At 37.3% G+C, this 18,900-nt stretch overlaps 1 protein-coding gene across 1 annotated transcript in view; it reads left to right on the top strand.

Moving 5' to 3' along the window:
• clca4.1 (chloride channel accessory 4 gene 1) overlaps window positions 1-18,900 on the top strand; it is a 31,538-nt gene continuing 12,638 nt past the window's right edge. The window contains exons 1-9 of the mRNA XM_012962456.2: window positions 1-322; window positions 920-1,060; window positions 2,980-3,130; window positions 9,100-9,208; window positions 10,630-10,798; window positions 11,649-11,870; window positions 14,377-14,601; window positions 17,008-17,188; window positions 18,482-18,588. Of these exons, the coding sequence (XP_012817910.1) occupies window positions 164-322; window positions 920-1,060; window positions 2,980-3,130; window positions 9,100-9,208; window positions 10,630-10,798; window positions 11,649-11,870; window positions 14,377-14,601; window positions 17,008-17,188; window positions 18,482-18,588 (1,464 nt within the window). The 5' untranslated portion in view covers window positions 1-163. The remainder of the gene's footprint in view (window positions 323-919; window positions 1,061-2,979; window positions 3,131-9,099; window positions 9,209-10,629; window positions 10,799-11,648; window positions 11,871-14,376; window positions 14,602-17,007; window positions 17,189-18,481; window positions 18,589-18,900) is intronic.

The following is an 18,900-nucleotide window of genomic DNA, read 5'->3' as shown; positions in this document are numbered from 1 at the left end:
ATCAATTGCTATAAAAATCACTGACAATTAACAAACCTTTCATAAAGGGAACCACGTTCTCATTGCAAAATCCAGAGAAGATAAATGAGCAAATATTGATGTAGCTTATATTTATACCAGATATATTCCTGCACTGGTACACTTGGTGGATAACATCAAAACAATGTATCTGTGGAGCTTGTTCCCGTTGGCTTTAATAGCTTCACTGTGTTGTTCAACATGGGCTTCCATGATCAAGCTAAATGGCGGGGGATATGAAGACATTGTCATTGCAATTCATCCTAACGTGACAGAAAATGACAAGATTATTGAAAATGTTCAGGTAAAACCAAATAAAAAATATTTGCTATTTTTTGGGAATATTTCAATGTTTTATAATTTCTGAAGACTAAACATCTTGAGAATTAGTGAGCAGTATTAGTACAGTGATAATTTGTATAAAATCATTTCTATAATTATTTATAAAGCACCAACATATTACATAACATTGTACAACAGAAGGGTGTATACATACAAATTATATACAAATACTGATATATACAGGATGTTCCGCAGTCTCTGCTTGTTAGAATTTGCAAACTATACATTATCTAGTAGAATTAAGTCTAAAACAACTGGACTTTTCTGAGTTTTTCTTGAAAACATTTCACCACTCATCCGAGTGGCTTCTTCAGTTCAAATTAGTGATAGGGAATCCCCTGGCATTTTTGGTGAAATGTTTTCAAGAAATACTCAGAAAAGTCCAGTTGTTTTAGACTTAATTCTACTAGATACTGTATATCATGACCTGGATGAATGAGAATCTTATTAAATATAATTGTTTTCTGTTGCCAATTTGATATCTTTAATTCTTTAATAATCAAATCCATAATAGTTGAATGCAATAAATAAATATTTTTCTTTTTGTTGTGTCTTCTAGAATATGGTGAAAGAAGCTAATCAGTATTTATTCAATGCTACAAAGCAAAGACTCTTCATAAAAAGTGCCAAAATTTTAATTCCATTTAAATGGTCAAAACACAACAATGCAGATAAGCCCAAAACAGAAACATATGATAAGGTGAGTTCACTTTGATTTTGTGTACATTCTTGCAACAAGAATGAAGCTGTTTCTTTGATTATTGGTACCCTGATGTCACTACATTAGTTTTGTTTTACTCCCTAATTTTGTCCATTCTCCCCTACCTCCTGTCTCTGTACTGTACATCAGTGCTACTACTGATATACAAGTATAGGATCCCTTATCCGGAAACCTGTTATCCAGAAAGTTCCGAATTATGGAAAGACCATCTCCCATAGACTCCTTTTTCTCTGTAATAATAAAACAGTACCTTGAACTTGATCCCAACTAATATATAATTAATCCTTATTGGATGCAAAACAATCCTATTGGGTTTAAATGATGTTTAAATGATTTTTTACGAGACTTAAGGTATGGAGATCCAAATTATGGAAAGATCCCTTATACGGAAAGCCCCAGGTCCTGAGCATTCATATACATGCAGTCACTTTTTTTTAACTATTTTTTACTTTTCCTGCTAAACCCAAATAACATACCTCCATTCTCCAGAAATTACCTATACCTGGAGCAAGACTTAGCAACTGTGTTTTTTCGAGACTGATATAATGTTTATGATAACAAGAGAGATACCTTTTCATTCATTATACTTCCCCTGTACATCAACATTTATACAAAAAATAGCTAGAACATTATTACTTGATTTAAATATAACAGAAAGCTCTTCCGTCTTCCACTTCAACTTTGAGCCAAAAAGCAACCCAATCAGTATGTTGTGCTACCATGTCTCATTGTTGCCTCCATCTTTCCTGGCAGCCTGCACCTCATCCTACAGCAAACATAGACTTTATTCTTTGAAACGCTATGGGGCTGATTTACTAACCCACGAATCCGACCCGAATTGGAAAAGTTCCGACTTGAAAACGAACATTTTGCGACTTTTTCGTATTTGTTGCGATTTTTTCGGCTTCTTTACGAATTTTTTGTTACCAATACGATTTTTGCGTAAAAACGCGAGTTTTTCGTAGCCATTACAAAAGTTGCGTAAAAAGTTGCGCTTTTTTAGTAGCGTTAAAACTTACGCGAAAAGTTGCGCATTTTTCGTAGCGTTAAAACTTAAAAGGTGCAAAGTTTCGCGTAAGTTTTAACGCTACGAAAAAAGCGCAACTTTTTGCGCAAGTTTTAACGCTACGAAAAATCGCCAGATTTTACACAACTTTCGTAATGGCTGCGAAAAACTCGCGTTTTTACGCAAAAATCGTATTGGTAACGAAAAATTCGTAAAGAAGCCGAAAAAATCGCAAAAAATACGAAAAAATCGCAAAATACCGATCATTACGAAAAAAACGCAATCGGACTCATTTCGACCCGTTCGTGGGTAAGTAAATCAGCCCCTATGTTTGCTGTGTGCTGTGCCTTATTTTTTTCTCCAGAGCTGTATGCCACAGAAATGGAACATCAAGGCAACCAAGTTGAGAAAATTTAATGCAGACTGAAAATCAATTCATCATACATTTAGAGATTTAGAGAGATTTATCAACATTTGAGTGTGAGTTTTTTCTACAATTCAAGTTTTTTAGTACTAAAACTCCAGTAAAACAATTCCAGTAAGGATTCAATATATGGTTCAAAAACTTAAATGTCTGGTATTTGTCTGTACGAAAAACCTGAAAACTCAAGCCATGTTTTCAATTTGAGGTATTCAAGTTTTTTCAATCTCACAAGTTTACCACATTAATAAATAAGTGAACATTCTATATGCAAGTTTATCAATTTAGAAAAACAAACTTGAATTCACAAACTTGAATATTGATAAATAAGCCCAGTAGAATTATTTTTGTCAATAAATATATAATAGACAAAAACATTTTAATACATTTTTTCTGCTAGAGGATATGCATGGATAATACATTAGAACAAACCAGTAGAATTATCATTTAATATTTAACATTCCTTACCAGGCAGATGTGATCATTGCTGAACCTCATCTAAAATATGGAGATGATCCATATACTCTTCAATATGGAAGATGTGGGGAACCAGGAAGATACATTCATTTGACACCTGACTTCCTGGTGAATGACAAAATGATTTCACAATATGGACCTCGAGGTAAATATAAAAATGTATTCTGGTTATTAAAGGGACAGTAACACCAAAAAATGAAAGTGTATAAAAGTAATTACTATATAATGTAATGCTGCCCTGTACTGGTACAACTGGTGTGTTTTCCTTAGAAAGACTACTATAGTTTATATAATAAAGCTTCTGTGTAGCCACGGGGGCAGCCATTTACAGGAGAAAAGGCACAGGTTACTTAGCAGATACCAGATAAAACCCCATTATATTCTACAAAGCTTATCTGTTATCTGCTATGTGCCTGTGCCTTTTCTCCTTTTTCCCAGCTTCAATGGCTGCCCCCGTGTTGACATAGCAGCTCATTTATATAAACTATAGTAGGGTTTCTGTTGCAAACTTACCAGTTTTACCAGCACAGGGCAACTGTACATTATATTTTAATTACTTTAAAACACTTTAATTTTTTGGTGTTACTGTTCCTTTAATAGTTTTGTATAGCATTTAATAGCATATAATTAACCTTTGTGACAAAATTGTTATTTTATAGACAGATAGTGGTGTAAGGTCTGTTACCAACATAAAGGACCTCAGCTACTCCCAGAATTTTATAATCTTTGAAGCAATCCTATTGAAAATGCAGGGACAGTAATCCCTAATTTATGATCTTTTATTGTATTAGGAGACAAGAGAGTAACTAGCTTGTGGCCCAGGCTTTCTGTTGTGGCAAAGGCTTTTGTCTTGTAGCCCAGGCTTTCTGTCTATCACTAGGAAAAAAATCACTCAACATGCTCTGTGTAGCTCATTTTTAGTCACAGCCTGCTGTTGTGGTTTCACGACTATAGGGCAAGTCCTACAAGGGCGGGAGCTCAATCAGTGATTGTGGGCTGATCCTGAAGGTGCTTAGGAAAAGTTTTTGGAGAAAGTTTATCAAAGCCCAGCTTGGGGGTCAGATCTGGGGAGAATAATTGTTTGCTGTTTTATTTTTGGAATTATGGTACATGGTTGATAAAGCAATGTCTTCATGTATCTCTAACCTTTTTAAAAGTAAACAAGAATGCCTATTGAAAGTGAAACGTTTGATTGCAACATGTTTTATTGCTTTCATACTTTTATTAGTTTATGTGACGAACATTCCAAATGACAACTATAAAAAGGTTGACTAAAGCCACTATAAGAAAACAACATGAACATTATTGTGTGGGCAAAACTCAGGTGTTAAGTAGGGTTAACCCATCATTAACACACACAACATAAACACAACAACCATATACCTGCAATATATATCCTTGCTGAACATGGGCGTCCGCAGAAAATTTTCCAAGGGGGGGCAAGTAAGCTAGCATCATCCTGCAACAGACAAATATATATATATATATATATATATATATATAAAAATATATATTTTTTTTTTGCAGGATGATACTAGGGGAGGCTAAAGATGGCCCATACACAGACTGACCTACAGCTAATGTGACACTTAGTGGATTCGCTGCTGGCGTAAAAAGTTAACCTCCCAACTACCTCTTGCCGTTCCCACTGACTCCCAGGGATACTGTACAAAAGTGCGGGTGGGGGTGCTTTTTTTTTTTTACCCTAAAATGTTTAGGATGTAAAAGTATTCATACGCGCACTTCTGTTAGGGGATCTGCAAACATTTGTGTTTGGGATCAGTTAGCTTAAAGGGGTAGTTCGCATTCAATTCACTTTTATTTTTAATGGTTTTTCAGTTATTTAGCTTTTTGTTCAGCAGCTCTCCATTTGGTATTTCAGCAGCTATCTGGTTGCTAGGGTCTTATTTACCCTAGCAACCAGGTAGTGGTTTAAACAAGAGATGGGAATATGAATAGTTAAGGGGCCTACTTAGAAAAATAAGTAATACAAAATTATAATAATAATAAAATTGTAGCCTCACAGAGCAATATTTTTTGGCCCCCATTTGAAATCTGTATAGAGGCAGAAGAGAAAGGCAAATTATTCAAAAAAATTAATTAGAAAGACCAATTGCAAAGTTGCTAGGAATAGGCCATTTTATAACATACTAAAGGTTAACTTAAAAGTGAACCACCCCTTTAGATGTGTTTATGTTAGTTTTATAGCAAGAAAGGCAGTGGGTACTGACTCCCCATTATATACAGTGAGACGCAGTCCGTATTTACAAACCCAGCACATTATATACAGGGAGAAGCAGTGGGTACAGATGGCAGATATTCAGGCCCTGGCACTATAACACTGGCACTGATACACAACATTGGCCCCACTGTAACTTACTATAAATGAACAAAACAATGACAAAAAAAAAAAAAAATAGTAAGTGCAAAAAACAACAACAAATATATAAACACACAATGAGCTTTTTCAGAGGGAAAGAGTTAACTTACCCTCCATCTGTTAGGGTAGGGGATAGATTATAAATTATTATAGATGTCAGGTCAGGCAAAAAAAACAATTTAATGTCAGCTAGTGATTCTTTAGAACTGTATAGTGCCTGTGTATAGTACCTGTGTATAGTACCTGTGTATAGTGCCTGTGTATAGTACCTGTGTATAGTACCTGGGTATAGTGTCTGGGTATAGTGCCTGGGTATAGTACCTGGGTATAGTACCTGGGTATAGTGCCTGGGTATAGTGCCTGGGTATAGCGCCTGTGTATAGCGCCTGTGTATAGCGCCTGTGTATAGTACCTGTGTATAGTGCCTGGGTATAGTGCCTGGGTATAGTGCCTGGGTATAGTGCCTGGGTATAGTACCTGGGTATAGTGCCTGGGTATAGTGCCTGGGTATAGCGCCTGTGTATAGCACCTGGGTATAGTACCTGTGTATAGTGCCTGGGTATAGTGCCTGTGTATAGTGCCTGGGTATAGTACCTGGGTATAGTACCTGTGTATAGTGCCTGTGTATAGTACCTGGGTATAGTACCTGTGTATATAGTACCTGTGTATAGTGCCTGTGTATAGTGCCTGGGTATAGTGCCTGGGTATAGTACCTGTGTATAGTGCCTGTGTATAGTGCCTGTGTATAGTACCTGTGTATAGTACCTGGGTATAGTGCCTGGGTATAGTGCCTGGGTATAGTACCTGTGTATAGTGCCTGTGTATAGTGCCTGTGTATAGTGCCTGGGTATAGTACCTGGGTATAGTGCCTGTGTATAGTACCTGTGTATAGTACCTGTGTATAGTGCCTGTGTATAGTACCTGTGTATAGTACCTGTGGGATGAAAACTGCAGCAAAAGTTGAGAGTTGGTTCTTAGGTAAAGTTACAGCTGCAGATTGTTCTTTTCAGTCTTTATTTCTGTTTCCAGTTTGCAAAATCTCCCGATACCTGTGTGCATCTGTGCTCTGATTGGTCAATTTTACTGTCTGTCAAGGAAGCTGTGCTCTGATTGGAGAATCCACAAGAAGAAAGATCCAATCGGAGCACAGCAAAAACGGGCTTGAGAGGAAAGTGCAGAAACGGAGTAAGGTTTTTGTTTTTTTGCTACTTTTCCAGGGGGGGGCAAGTGCCCCCTTTTGCCCCCTTCTGTGGACGCCCATGTTGCTGAATTGGTGCAATTGAAGCTAAATAGTCCGGGAGCAATGTACTGATCTAGTTTTAATATGAAATATAATAATGCAATTTATGGGTAGTTCATCTTTCAGTTAACTTTTACTATGTTGTAGAATGTCTTATTCCTAGAAACTTTGCAAGTTATCTTCATTATTTATTTTTTATAGTTTTTTTAACCACTTGCCTTCCCCTACTGCCTCCTTCCAACTCTTAAATGGGGCTCACTGTACCCGGCAGCCAAAAAACTAGTTATATTGATGCCTCAATTTTATTGTCATTGTTACTTTTTATGAGTTATCTTGCTATTCATATTCCAGTCTCTGGTTCAAACTACTGTCTGGTTGCTAGGGATAATAAGACCCTAGCAACCAGATAGCTGCTACCAGATACCAAACTGGAAAACTGCTGAACAAAAAGCGAAATATCTGAAAAACCAAAAAATTAAATAAAAATGACGATTAATTGAAAATTGTCAGAGGGAAAGAGTTAACTTACCCTCCATCTGTTAGGGTAGGGGATAGATTATAAATTATTATAGATGTCAGGTCAGGCAAAAAAAACAATTTAATGTCAGCTAGTGATTCTTTAGAACTGTATAGTGCCTGTGTATAGTACCTGTGTATAGTACCTGTGTATAGTGCCTGTGTATAGTACCTGTGTATAGTACCTGGGTATAGTGTCTGGGTATAGTGCCTGGGTATAGTACCTGGGTATAGTACCTGGGTATAGTGCCTGGGTATAGTGCCTGGGTATAGCGCCTGTGTATAGCGCCTGTGTATAGCGCCTGTGTATAGTACCTGTGTATAGTGCCTGGGTATAGTGCCTGGGTATAGTGCCTGGGTATAGTGCCTGGGTATAGTACCTGGGTATAGTGCCTGGGTATAGTGCCTGGGTATAGCGCCTGTGTATAGCACCTGGGTATAGTACCTGTGTATAGTGCCTGGGTATAGTGCCTGTGTATAGTGCCTGGGTATAGTACCTGGGTATAGTACCTGTGTATAGTGCCTGTGTATAGTACCTGGGTATAGTACCTGTGTATATAGTACCTGTGTATAGTGCCTGTGTATAGTGCCTGGGTATAGTGCCTGGGTATAGTACCTGTGTATAGTGCCTGTGTATAGTGCCTGTGTATAGTACCTGTGTATAGTACCTGGGTATAGTGCCTGGGTATAGTGCCTGGGTATAGTACCTGTGTATAGTGCCTGTGTATAGTGCCTGGGTATAGTACCTGGGTATAGTGCCTGTGTATAGTACCTGTGTATAGTACCTGTGTATAGTGCCTGTGTATAGTACCTGTGTATAGTACCTGTGGGATGAAAACTGCAGCAAAAGTTGAGAGTTGGTTCTTAGGTAAAGTTACAGCTGCAGATTGTTCTTTTCAGTCTTTATTTCTGTTTCCAGTTTGCAAAATCTCCCGATACCTGTGTGCATCTGTGCTCTGATTGGTCAATTTTACTGTCTGTCAAGGAAGCTGTGCTCTGATTGGAGAATCCACAAGAAGAAAGATCCAATCGGAGCACAGCAAAAACGGGCTTGAGAGGAAAGTGCAGAAACGGAGTAAGGTTTTTGTTTTTTTGCTACTTTTCCAGGGGGGGGCAAGTGCCCCCTTTTGCCCCCTTCTGTGGACGCCCATGTTGCTGAATTGGTGCAATTGAAGCTAAATAGTCCGGGAGCAATGTACTGATCTAGTTTTAATATGAAATATAATAATGCAATTTATGGGTAGTTCATCTTTCAGTTAACTTTTACTATGTTGTAGAATGTCTTATTCCTAGAAACTTTGCAAGTTATCTTCATTATTTATTTTTTATAGTTTTTTTAACCACTTGCCTTCCCCTACTGCCTCCTTCCAACTCTTAAATGGGGCTCACTGTACCCGGCAGCCAAAAAACTAGTTATATTGATGCCTCAATTTTATTGTCATTGTTACTTTTTATGAGTTATCTTGCTATTCATATTCCAGTCTCTGGTTCAAACTACTGTCTGGTTGCTAGGGATAATAAGACCCTAGCAACCAGATAGCTGCTACCAGATACCAAACTGGAAAACTGCTGAACAAAAAGCGAAATATCTGAAAAACCAAAAAATTAAATAAAAATGACGATTAATTGAAAATTGTCTGACACTGTACGAAAATGTAATTTAAAGGTAAACAACCCCTTTAATATAATTAAAATAAAATGTTACTTCATTTTTGGGATTAACTATTTGGTGGGTTGTTAGAACTCTGCACTGCCAACACTGCCTGTCAGTAGAGCTAAACACAGGAGCGGATAGGAGCAGATCTGCTTTTCTCTGTCTACATACAATACACCAACTGGGAGAAGCAGACCGTATGCATACGTCTATGTGCCCTCAGCCTAACACCTCATAACAATGAATGAATTTGACCACTCAAAGCTGTTTACGGACAGAGAAAACACAGATGGCATTCACCTCTGTATTTTGTGTTATTTTCAGGGAGAGTGTTTGTGCACGAATGGGCACATTTACGATGGGGCGTCTTTGATGAATACAATTATGACAAACCGTTTTATATTGCTGCAAATGGCGATGTAGAAGCAACAAGGTTTGTTTTTCCTTCAACAGCATTTCTCTTGCAAGTAGCAAGATCACTAACCCTATGTGTAGTGCAAACACACTAGAACAGCGGTTCTCAACCTGTGGGTCAGGACCCCTTTGGGGGTCAAACGACCCTTTCACAGGGGTCGCCTAAGACCGTCAAAAAACACATATTTCTGATGATCTTAGGAATAATTTTGTGGTTGGGGGTCACCACAACATGAGGAACTGTATTAAAGGGTCGCAGAATTAGGAAGGTTGAGAACCACTGCACTAGAATATCTTATATCCGTGTGCCAGTGCTGACCTAGCACTTATGCTTCCCCATGTCTTTGCTATGTCTTTATAACCTGCACTATTTGCTTGACACATTGTCACAAAGACAATGTTTAAAAAGATGTACTTTTTTACTATTTTGGCTTTCAGACTCTCACATATTTTACATTACTTTGTAAGATGCAGTTTTTAAAATTAAACCTATTTACATGCTTTTCTTATTGTACAAAAACAACATATTTCCTATAAAACATAATTTGCTACTATCTTAAAATAGGTGCCTTCAAATCCTATGCAATTTAATACCATTAGCTCTTCTACAGTAATTAATTCCTGAAGACTGTTGTCTTATATATTACTTCTTGCCTCCAGAAAAGTTTTTTTTGAAAAATCCAGAATTCTACAGAATTCACACAACAGTCTTCAGTTATTGTTTCTTAGCTATACATCTTTATTTATTTTAATATTCACACACTAGGGGGCTGATTTACTAATCCACGAATCCGAATGGGAAAAAAATCGGATTGGAAACGAACATTTTGCGACTTTTTCGTATTTTTTGAGATTTTTTCGTCGCTGGCGCAACTTTTTCGTGAATTGTCGCAACTTTTTCGTAGCCGTTACGACTTGCGCAAATTGTTGTGACTTTTTCGTATTGATCTCTAGTAAACGCCAGGCAAACCTTTCCGATTTTTTTGCGACGGCTACGGAAAAGTCGCGACAATTCGTGCAAGTCATAATGGCTACGAGAAACTCGCGACAATTTACAAAAAAGTCGCGCCGGCGACTAAAAAATCGCAAAAAAAACCATCATTGCGAAAAAAACACATTCGGACTCTTTCGATCCGTTTGTGGATTAGTAAATTGGCCCCTAGGACTGGGATGCCAGGGGCCCACCAGAAATCTTTAGACCATAGGGTTCTTTCTAGTCTCTATCCTCAAATTTGTACAAAAATACAAAAATAGGAAATGGCCATGTAATAGGCCAAATGGTTAGGAATGGTTAGGAAAATGTACTAGCTATACCAACTTTATGAAAATCTTTCTACATAAATGATTTCTGCTTACCAATATTCATCTATTTATATTGAAAAATTGGCAATGTAGTGAAATGCAGGCAAACATTGAAATTCTGCTTCTCTCTTTTGGCAGATGTTCTGCTGATATTAAAGGTACTTACACAAAGCGAAACTGTCAAGGAAAACCGTGCAATTGCTCTCCTGACCCCAAAACAGGCCTTTATGAAGATGACTGTGTCTTTGTACCTGAGACGTACCAGTCTGTCAAGGAATCCATCATGTATTTGCAGGCACTCCCTTCTGTGAGTATAATTGCCTCTGACTCCCTGAAATATCTTTCCATAAGCATTGTTTTTCTTATCTGTATATTAGTTTGTAAAAACCAACTCTCTTGAAAGAGAAGATTAACACACATTTAAGGATGGGTCAGCATAGGCTTGTGTCTAACTGCAACTCCAGGACATTTTAGGGGCATACATATCAGGCTGTGTAAAATGTGTTACACCAAAAGGGCAAAGTGGTGAAAAGTACTATTTATTAGGCTGTGTTATTTTCCAAATGCATGATTTAACACTGTCCACACCATATTTATGATATTTATGAATGTTTCATTTACTCCAGAAATTTTGATGGAACACCATCAAAAAAACAGTTTAAATACACCAGAATGTTAATTAGCTTCACATTCAGTAAACAGCTTGATAAATACATGTGCTTGCATGAAGTTAAAATGGTAATGTGTTGTGTATACTGCATGATACATTTGTATATTTTTTACTATGTGAATAAAAGATTGCTCTTCCTAAACCTTTGCATTTGTAGTTGAACCTGATGCCTTAATATCCTTTCAGTATTTAATGCACTGGAAAAAAGAAAAAAAAGAAATGTTTAACATTCTGCAAGTTTCCTGCTTATTGATGGTGATCATTTGAGCTATCTTTGAGTTTGTATAAGAAAATGACTTTTTCCTTAAGTCACAATGCAAAGATTCATCTTATGGCATCAAACTGCCACAGACACAGAAGGGCTGATTTTAAAAAAAAATCATACAAAAATGTAACATCTTGCCAAGATGGCAACAGATGGAGCACAGAGACTTCCATCATTTCTACACTCTGCCAAGCCCCAGCTCTATAACTTTCTTTTTTTCAGGTTTCTGAATTTTGTGATAGTAAGCATAATACTGAAGCGCCGACTCTTCAGAACCGAATGTGTGAATCTCGCAGCACTTGGGATGTTATCAGCAACTCCACTGACATAAAGTCCACTGTTCCAAGGGCTGACTTCAATATTCCAGTCCCTTCATTCTCACTACTGCAGTTTTCTGAGAGAGTTGTGTCTTTAGTCCTTGACGTCTCAGGAAGCATGAGCAGTGTAAGTTTCTGTAAATCATTGTCTTGAGTGAATAAAAAATATCTAAGTTTCGATAAGTCGATTTATAAATACATGTGGACATCTATGTTGTTCTGCCCTAACCTGATAAACTATTCGGTGGACAGGGGAGTTTTCTGAGTAACTATTTTCTCACAAACACCACTGTCTCCTGCTGAATATGTAAGCTGAATTTCTTGCCATGCCAACAACCCACTATAATACTTAGTGAGTTTTTAATTAATTAAATATAACATCACATCATTAAGGGCCAATTCATATGTTTTTGTAAATACAGTTTCCACCTGGCATGTACAAATAATGCTTCATACCAATAGGAAAGAATATATGTTACCACTCACCCATGCAGGGAATCATGTGTTGCCTCAGTGAAATTTTTTTACAGTCTGAGGTATTTTCAGTGGTAATGCTGGGTAGCTATCGGGAAGATACAGGTATCATAGCTGCAGGGGCCTTTCTTTTCCCAGGTCTCAATAAACAATATTTTTTGCTGTTGAGTATGCAGGGCTGTCATCAGAAACTTTGGGGTCCCATACAAGTTATTTATATGGGGCCCCCCATGAACACAAGAACACAGTGCCAAAATGTTGGCCATGCCCCTTGTGTGTGCATTATAAACAGCTGATGTACCCTATAATAAGCAGTTCGGAAAAAGAGTTTCATTAATTAATGTGCTTATTAATTGTCAGTTAATTAACAGTCAGTGGACTTTGCCCTAAGTTTAATCTCCTTCCTGCCCCGGCTCTGCGCTGTCATTGCTTGATATGAAAGTTACTTAAGTTGTTGCATAAGTTATGTAAACTGCATAAGTTTAAGGCCCCAATAATTAGTTAGTAGTAGTTCATAAAAATAGTAAATATATAGTAAAAATAATGTGGTAATAAGTCTTTTAATTGGGGTCAGTGGAGTTTATACATTTTTCAAGTTTCTTTGAAAGCAACGTAAGTTTTTGCATAACTTACATAAATTGCGTAAGTGTAGGGGCCCAATGGTGTTGCTGTGGGGCCAGTAACCAGTCATTCCCCTGCTGAAACTTCATGTAGAAGACACTAATATAATTCAGTAAATAGCTCCAAAAATAAACAGCTGATGTTATTCTATAATAATCAGTTCGTTGGGCAAAGTAGATTTTACCTTAAGTTGTTTAATCCAATAGTGGTGAGTGGCATTTTCCCCTGTTTGGCAAGTTACCAAAGTTTCTAGGCAAGTTATGCCAGTTTCTTAAGTTTCTAGGCAAGGTTTGTAGAAGCTACGTAAAGTGAGTAACGTAACCTTATACGTAACTTATGCAATTTGTGTAACTTTTGCAATGCAGCCGGGCTCCCTTCCGAAGCAGATTTTCACAAAGCGCAGCACAACTGTACCCCCACCCCCACACACACTCTAATGGCAGCTCTGCCAGTATGACTCAAGGGACTACAAATGTTACACTTGTTTGGGGTCCTTTTGGGAAAAAATGGGTTTCTGATGGTAGTCCTGTGGTGATTCAGAGATAACTACATTGGTGGTGTCTTTAAGTTGTATACAGGCATACAGGTGCGCAGCATTTTTGTTTTTGAATGTTGGGATCCTCAGTTTGATTCTGAGCTGGGATGGGGTTGATCTGCAAGGAGTTTTGAATATGAGAATCAGTGGTCCTGCCTTTTCTTCTCTTTTAAATATAATGTTGCTGTAACTCTTTACTGGTACAAACTGGCTGTTTGCTTCAGAGATATAAATATAGTTTATATAAATAATTTGTTGAGGGTGACAGCCATTCAATTTGCACATATTTACAGAGCAAATAACAGATAAGCTCTGTATAATATGGTGATTTTACTACTTAACAAGGGAGATAAACAGGGTTCAAATTTCAATCATGGCTTTCTACAGAACTATAAAATAATAAAACAACAAATATGACATTTGTTGCCAATAAATATTTTTGGGTATATTTATCATGTTGTATAAAAAGTGGAGTGAAGCATTACTGGTTATGTTGCCCAGGGCAACCAATCAGTAATTAGATTTCAACAGTTAGAAAACCAAAGCAAAGCAAATAATTGGCTGCTATGAGCAACATCACGGGTAATGTTTTAATCCACTTTTTACACAGCATAATAAATATACCTCATAATTTGTTAATGTTGAATAATAGCTACAAACCTTAAATGTAAAAAAATTAACTCTGTGGTATAAGTGGATCATTTAATGACAATAGTTGATTATATAGTCAAATTAGGACAAAACATTTTTGTTCAAACATTTTAAAGCCTGGCACAAAGGAGTTCATGTTTACCTGCACTAATACATACCTTACTGACTTAAAAGCATGGTTTATTACATAGACAATAATGTATTTTATAGATCTAGGAGTAGTTAACACATGTGATGTGTCATTAAATCTAAAAACCCCATCATCCAAGCTACATGAATGGTCTAAAGATAATTTTATTAGCTTTACAGAAAGCTGTGATGCTAAATATTTATATTAATCCCCAAATTGCAGAGCAATCGTATTGGACGGCAACTACAGGCAGTAGAACTGTTTGTTGTTCAGATCATTGAAAATGGGGCTCATGTCGGGATTGTCAAGTTCTCAAGTTCTGCAAGTGTTGTTTCATCTCTAGTAAAAATTAATACACAAGCACAGCGGGATCAACTAAAGTCCCTTATTCCTAGAACTGCTGGAGGAGGAACCAACATCTGTGCTGGAATTCGGGCTGGTATTGCGGTAAATTTGCTTCTTTTTTTTCCTGCAGCTATTGTATCCCCAGGACCTGTATTCCAGAATCCCAAGATGTGCGTTTTCTTTGCAAATAATGCACAAATGCTACAAAATTGAGTTAGCCTGCCCTCAGTATATCCACTCTCTGTTTCAAGAATCATAGCAAGACTTCATAGGGTTGATGAAGTGTTAATTTTGGCATAGACAAATGCGATATTTAGCGCGTCTAAGTTACATAGTTACATAGTTACATAGGGTTGAAAAAAGACCATTGTCCATCAAGTTCAACCCATCCGAGTAAACCCAGCACACAACCTATACTTACCAATCTATACACTCACATACATAAACTATAAATACAACCACTAATACTAACTGTAGATATTAGTATCACAATAGCCTTGGATATTCTGATTGTTCAAGAACTCATCCAGGCCCCTCTTAAAGGCATTAACAGAGTCTGCCATTACCACATCACTAGGAAGGGCATTCCCCAACCTCACTGCCCTCACCGTGAAAAACCACCTACGCTGCTTCAAATGGAAGCTCCGTTCCTCTAATCTAAAGGGGTGACCTCTGGTGCGTTGATTGTTTTTATGGGAAAAAAGAACATCCCCCATCTGCCTATAATCCCCTCTAGTGTTTGTGTTTGTGAATCATGCGTTAGTATTATTTCGGTGTGCAAGCGGTAGCGCGAAATGTAACGCATGCGATATGCGACTTAACGAATGCATTAATACTTTAGCGAATCGCACGTTTTTTTTTCATGTTGATTTTAACGCAAAAAAGCGTGCAATAAAACTTATCGACCTTTAGTGAATCAACCCTAATATCTTTACTATACTAAATATGAATCAAATATGAATTTCTAGCACAGGTTCTCACAATACTGTAGACACCAGACCCTTAAAGTGGTATCACCTTAAAGGGGTAGTTAAACAGTTCAGTTCCAGCACTATGCAAACACTTTTCTTTTCATGTATGTTGTGTTAATGCCTTTTTGTGTTCTACAGTTGTTCAGCTTGGAATTTTAACTTTAATCTAGTTGCTAAGGTCAAAATCTAGCAAAAAGATATTTTTACTTTATAGTCAAAATAAAGGAGGAATAGTAAAGGGATTAAATAAAAAGACAGGCTTTAAAAAAAAATAATTTTTTTAATATAAATCAGTCTCACGATCAATGTGATCTCAAGTCACTAGTGTAAATCAATATGACAACATATATCAATAAAAAGCACAAAGAGTAAGACATTAAAGCAATGCATAGCTGCCTAGTCAAGTTCTTTCCTTTACTGATTGAAGTCTTATATTTTCTATTAAATTTTACAGAGCAATAGTTATAAGAAAATGGGTAAAAATGGTAGACAGACCTCTGCCCAAAAACCTGCAAACAAAAAGGCCCCATTTCCTTTTGCCTTGGAGGTTGCCCAGGTTTCCAAGCTCCCTCCCACTGGAGAAGGCTGTTGGGCACACTAGGGGTCCATAAACATTTTGATCTTTTATTCACCATTAGATCCTTCCAGTGCATGCAAGGGCATCCATGGGGATTAGAAGAAATAAGGTTCCATGTAAATATTCAGAAAGGTCTTTTTACAGTAAGATGTGAAAACTGTGGCATTTTCCCTGAACTGGCATATACATTAGATAGCTTCACAAGAGGGTTGGATGCCTAGAGAGTGAGAAAATAAAATACAAATTTACTGAAATGGACCTTTAGTACAAATAAGGCTACTATAAGCGTAGGCCAAGGAATAGCCCCTGCTCTCTTACCTGCAGTCTTCTGTGTCAGAACCTGGAGCCACTGTGGCAGCCTGGGTGCAAACACACAAAGAGGATTTTGTTGGCGAAACATGGAAGTATGCATTTTTGGCACCAAAATCTTCTCCGTGTTTTTGTGCCCAAACCAACGCAGTGACTCCGGGTGTAGCCACTCAATTGAACTGATGTCCACTTATACACAGGCAAAGAATCAGTCCCGTGTTACATTAGCCTTAATAAAGAGGCTATTCTGATTGCTTTCTTGCAAACTGGAGAGGCTGCAGATGGAGGGAATTATTGCTTCCCTCTGAGTTATCTAGCTAGTAGATAAGCAGGTTCTACTTAGAGAAAAAGATTGAACTCACCTACTATACAGTTATTATAATTTCCCTGCAGTGCAGACAACTATCTACTGGAGTCAGTCTCACTGCAGAGGGACTGGGTCTTTGTCCATTTTACCCTAATAATGACAGTAACTATTAGGCAGTTTCTGCTTGATTTCAAAGCTTATAGGAATATGATATTTCTATTCTAGGTTGGCAAGCATAATGTTTGCATTATAACTTTATTAAATGCTCCCTGTACTGAATGCTAAAAGAAATAAAGTTTGTCTAACTATATTTTCCTTCAATGTGTCTAATCCCACAAAAACAGTTGAACAAAAATTTTGATGGATCATCATATGGTACTGAGATTGTATTACTGACAGATGGAGAAGATAACCTTGACACGTCTCTGTGCTTTAAGGATATAACTGATAGTGGAGCGATCATTCATGTCATTGCTCTGGGTCCAAATGCAGCCAAGGAACTTGAAACAATTGCCAACATGACAGGTGATATTCAAATATGTGTAAAAATGTTTAAACATTTTTAATTAGAAAATTGTATTTAAATACTTATAAAAAGATATGATAGTTAACAGGACTATTTTAAAAATTAGCTTGTTTTGTGCAGAAATAATAATTGAGGAGTAGCAGTAATAAACTAGAGAAGTGCAGAAAAAATAGTCATGGAAAACTTATTCTGCTTGCAATGTTTCCGTCTTGTGTTTCAAAAACGTTTGCCATGAATCAAATTACTGGAGCAGCAAAATTTCCACATTTCACCACTGGCCCAAAAATCATGGGCGCATCAGATTGGGCGCAGTTGCATCAAAATGGTCATGGTCATGTGAAAATAGGCGTGGCCATATCAAATTGGGCACGGTCGCTACATTTCACAATTTTTACTCGTTGTTTCGCTAATTTTTCAGTGACGCTAAACAGGACAGATTATTTTATCGCTACTGGAGCCACATAAAACTTTTATTAGCACCTTTAGCCTTTGAAAGAAGAGTAAAGTTATAATCAGTAGGGGGTGGCCAGAGGTTAGGCACTCCCAAACCTTTTGGCACCCCCCAGTGATTTTAACCTTACTGCTCCTATAATTTGATTAATGCTTGTTAGTACTAAAAGGGTTATTTATAAACACATCTGCAAGTGCATGTTAAATCCATTGAAGATATTTGCATCCAACACACTTCCATATAGTTGTCTGGGTCTGTCCTGCTTCTTATGCTGAAGTGTATGTTAGTGCTCTTATTCACCCTGGAGAACTCTGGAGCTACTGCTACACTGAATGTGGCGGTGATTCCAGGGTTTCCACAAGGTGTTGTCAATAGGCACAGCAGGCATATGCAAAAAGAGTCTCCCACTAATGCTGTTTTAATGCTGCATGCTGGAAGAAATGCTATTCCAGTGATAAAAAAATTCTACCTGCAATTGCATCCAATTTGTGAAAATGCACAAAACACAAAGATACATTTATTGTGACATATCTGGAAGCTATCGCGTGGATGCAACTTTCCACATGGGGTCAATGTCTGGAATTTTGAGGAAAATGCTTTATTGCAGTTAAAAAAACATGATGTTTAGCATCTCAAAATTGCACTTTGCACCACTGGAAAAGTTTCTTCCGTGGTAGTCACCATGGTACTATATGAAAAACAGATTTAAGAAAAGTGCACAATACTATTAAGCATATATTAATGGGAATATTAAATATAGAATATTTGTAGCAATAGAATTTGTAGAATATATAAAAAGGAATTGGAGTGTTATGTGAAAATTATTTTCTTTCTTTCACAGGGGGATTACGCTTTAATGCACTAGACAAAGTTGAAGCAAATGAGTTAATAGATGCATTCAGTGGCCTTCATTCCGGAAATGGAGAAATTATTCAGCAGGCTATTCAGGTGATACACACATTCTTTTAAAACTACCTTTCTCCGTTGTTTTTCCCATCTAGAAATTACAAATGGAGCAGACCTCAACATTAGTAAAGTTGCTTATTCCAGCTGTAACTATGGCCAGTTCTCCTAGAATGATTACAGTCAAGAATGTTGGTCAAAAATTATTCTGATCCAGACATGTTGTTTGAGAACTATTCAGCCCAACTTGTTTTTGCAGCTTTAGGTCGAGGTCACACAAAGCATAGATCTGCTTGTCACTGCCCTGCGTTACTCCATCAGGCTGAGAGAACCAGATCCCCTTTCCTACGCTGCCCA

This window comes from Xenopus tropicalis, chromosome 4 (assembly GCF_000004195.4).
Source record: "Xenopus tropicalis strain Nigerian chromosome 4, UCB_Xtro_10.0, whole genome shotgun sequence".
Classification (NCBI taxonomy): Eukaryota; Metazoa; Chordata; class Amphibia; order Anura; family Pipidae; genus Xenopus; species Xenopus tropicalis.
This window is presented reverse-complemented; position numbering and strand designations above follow the sequence as displayed.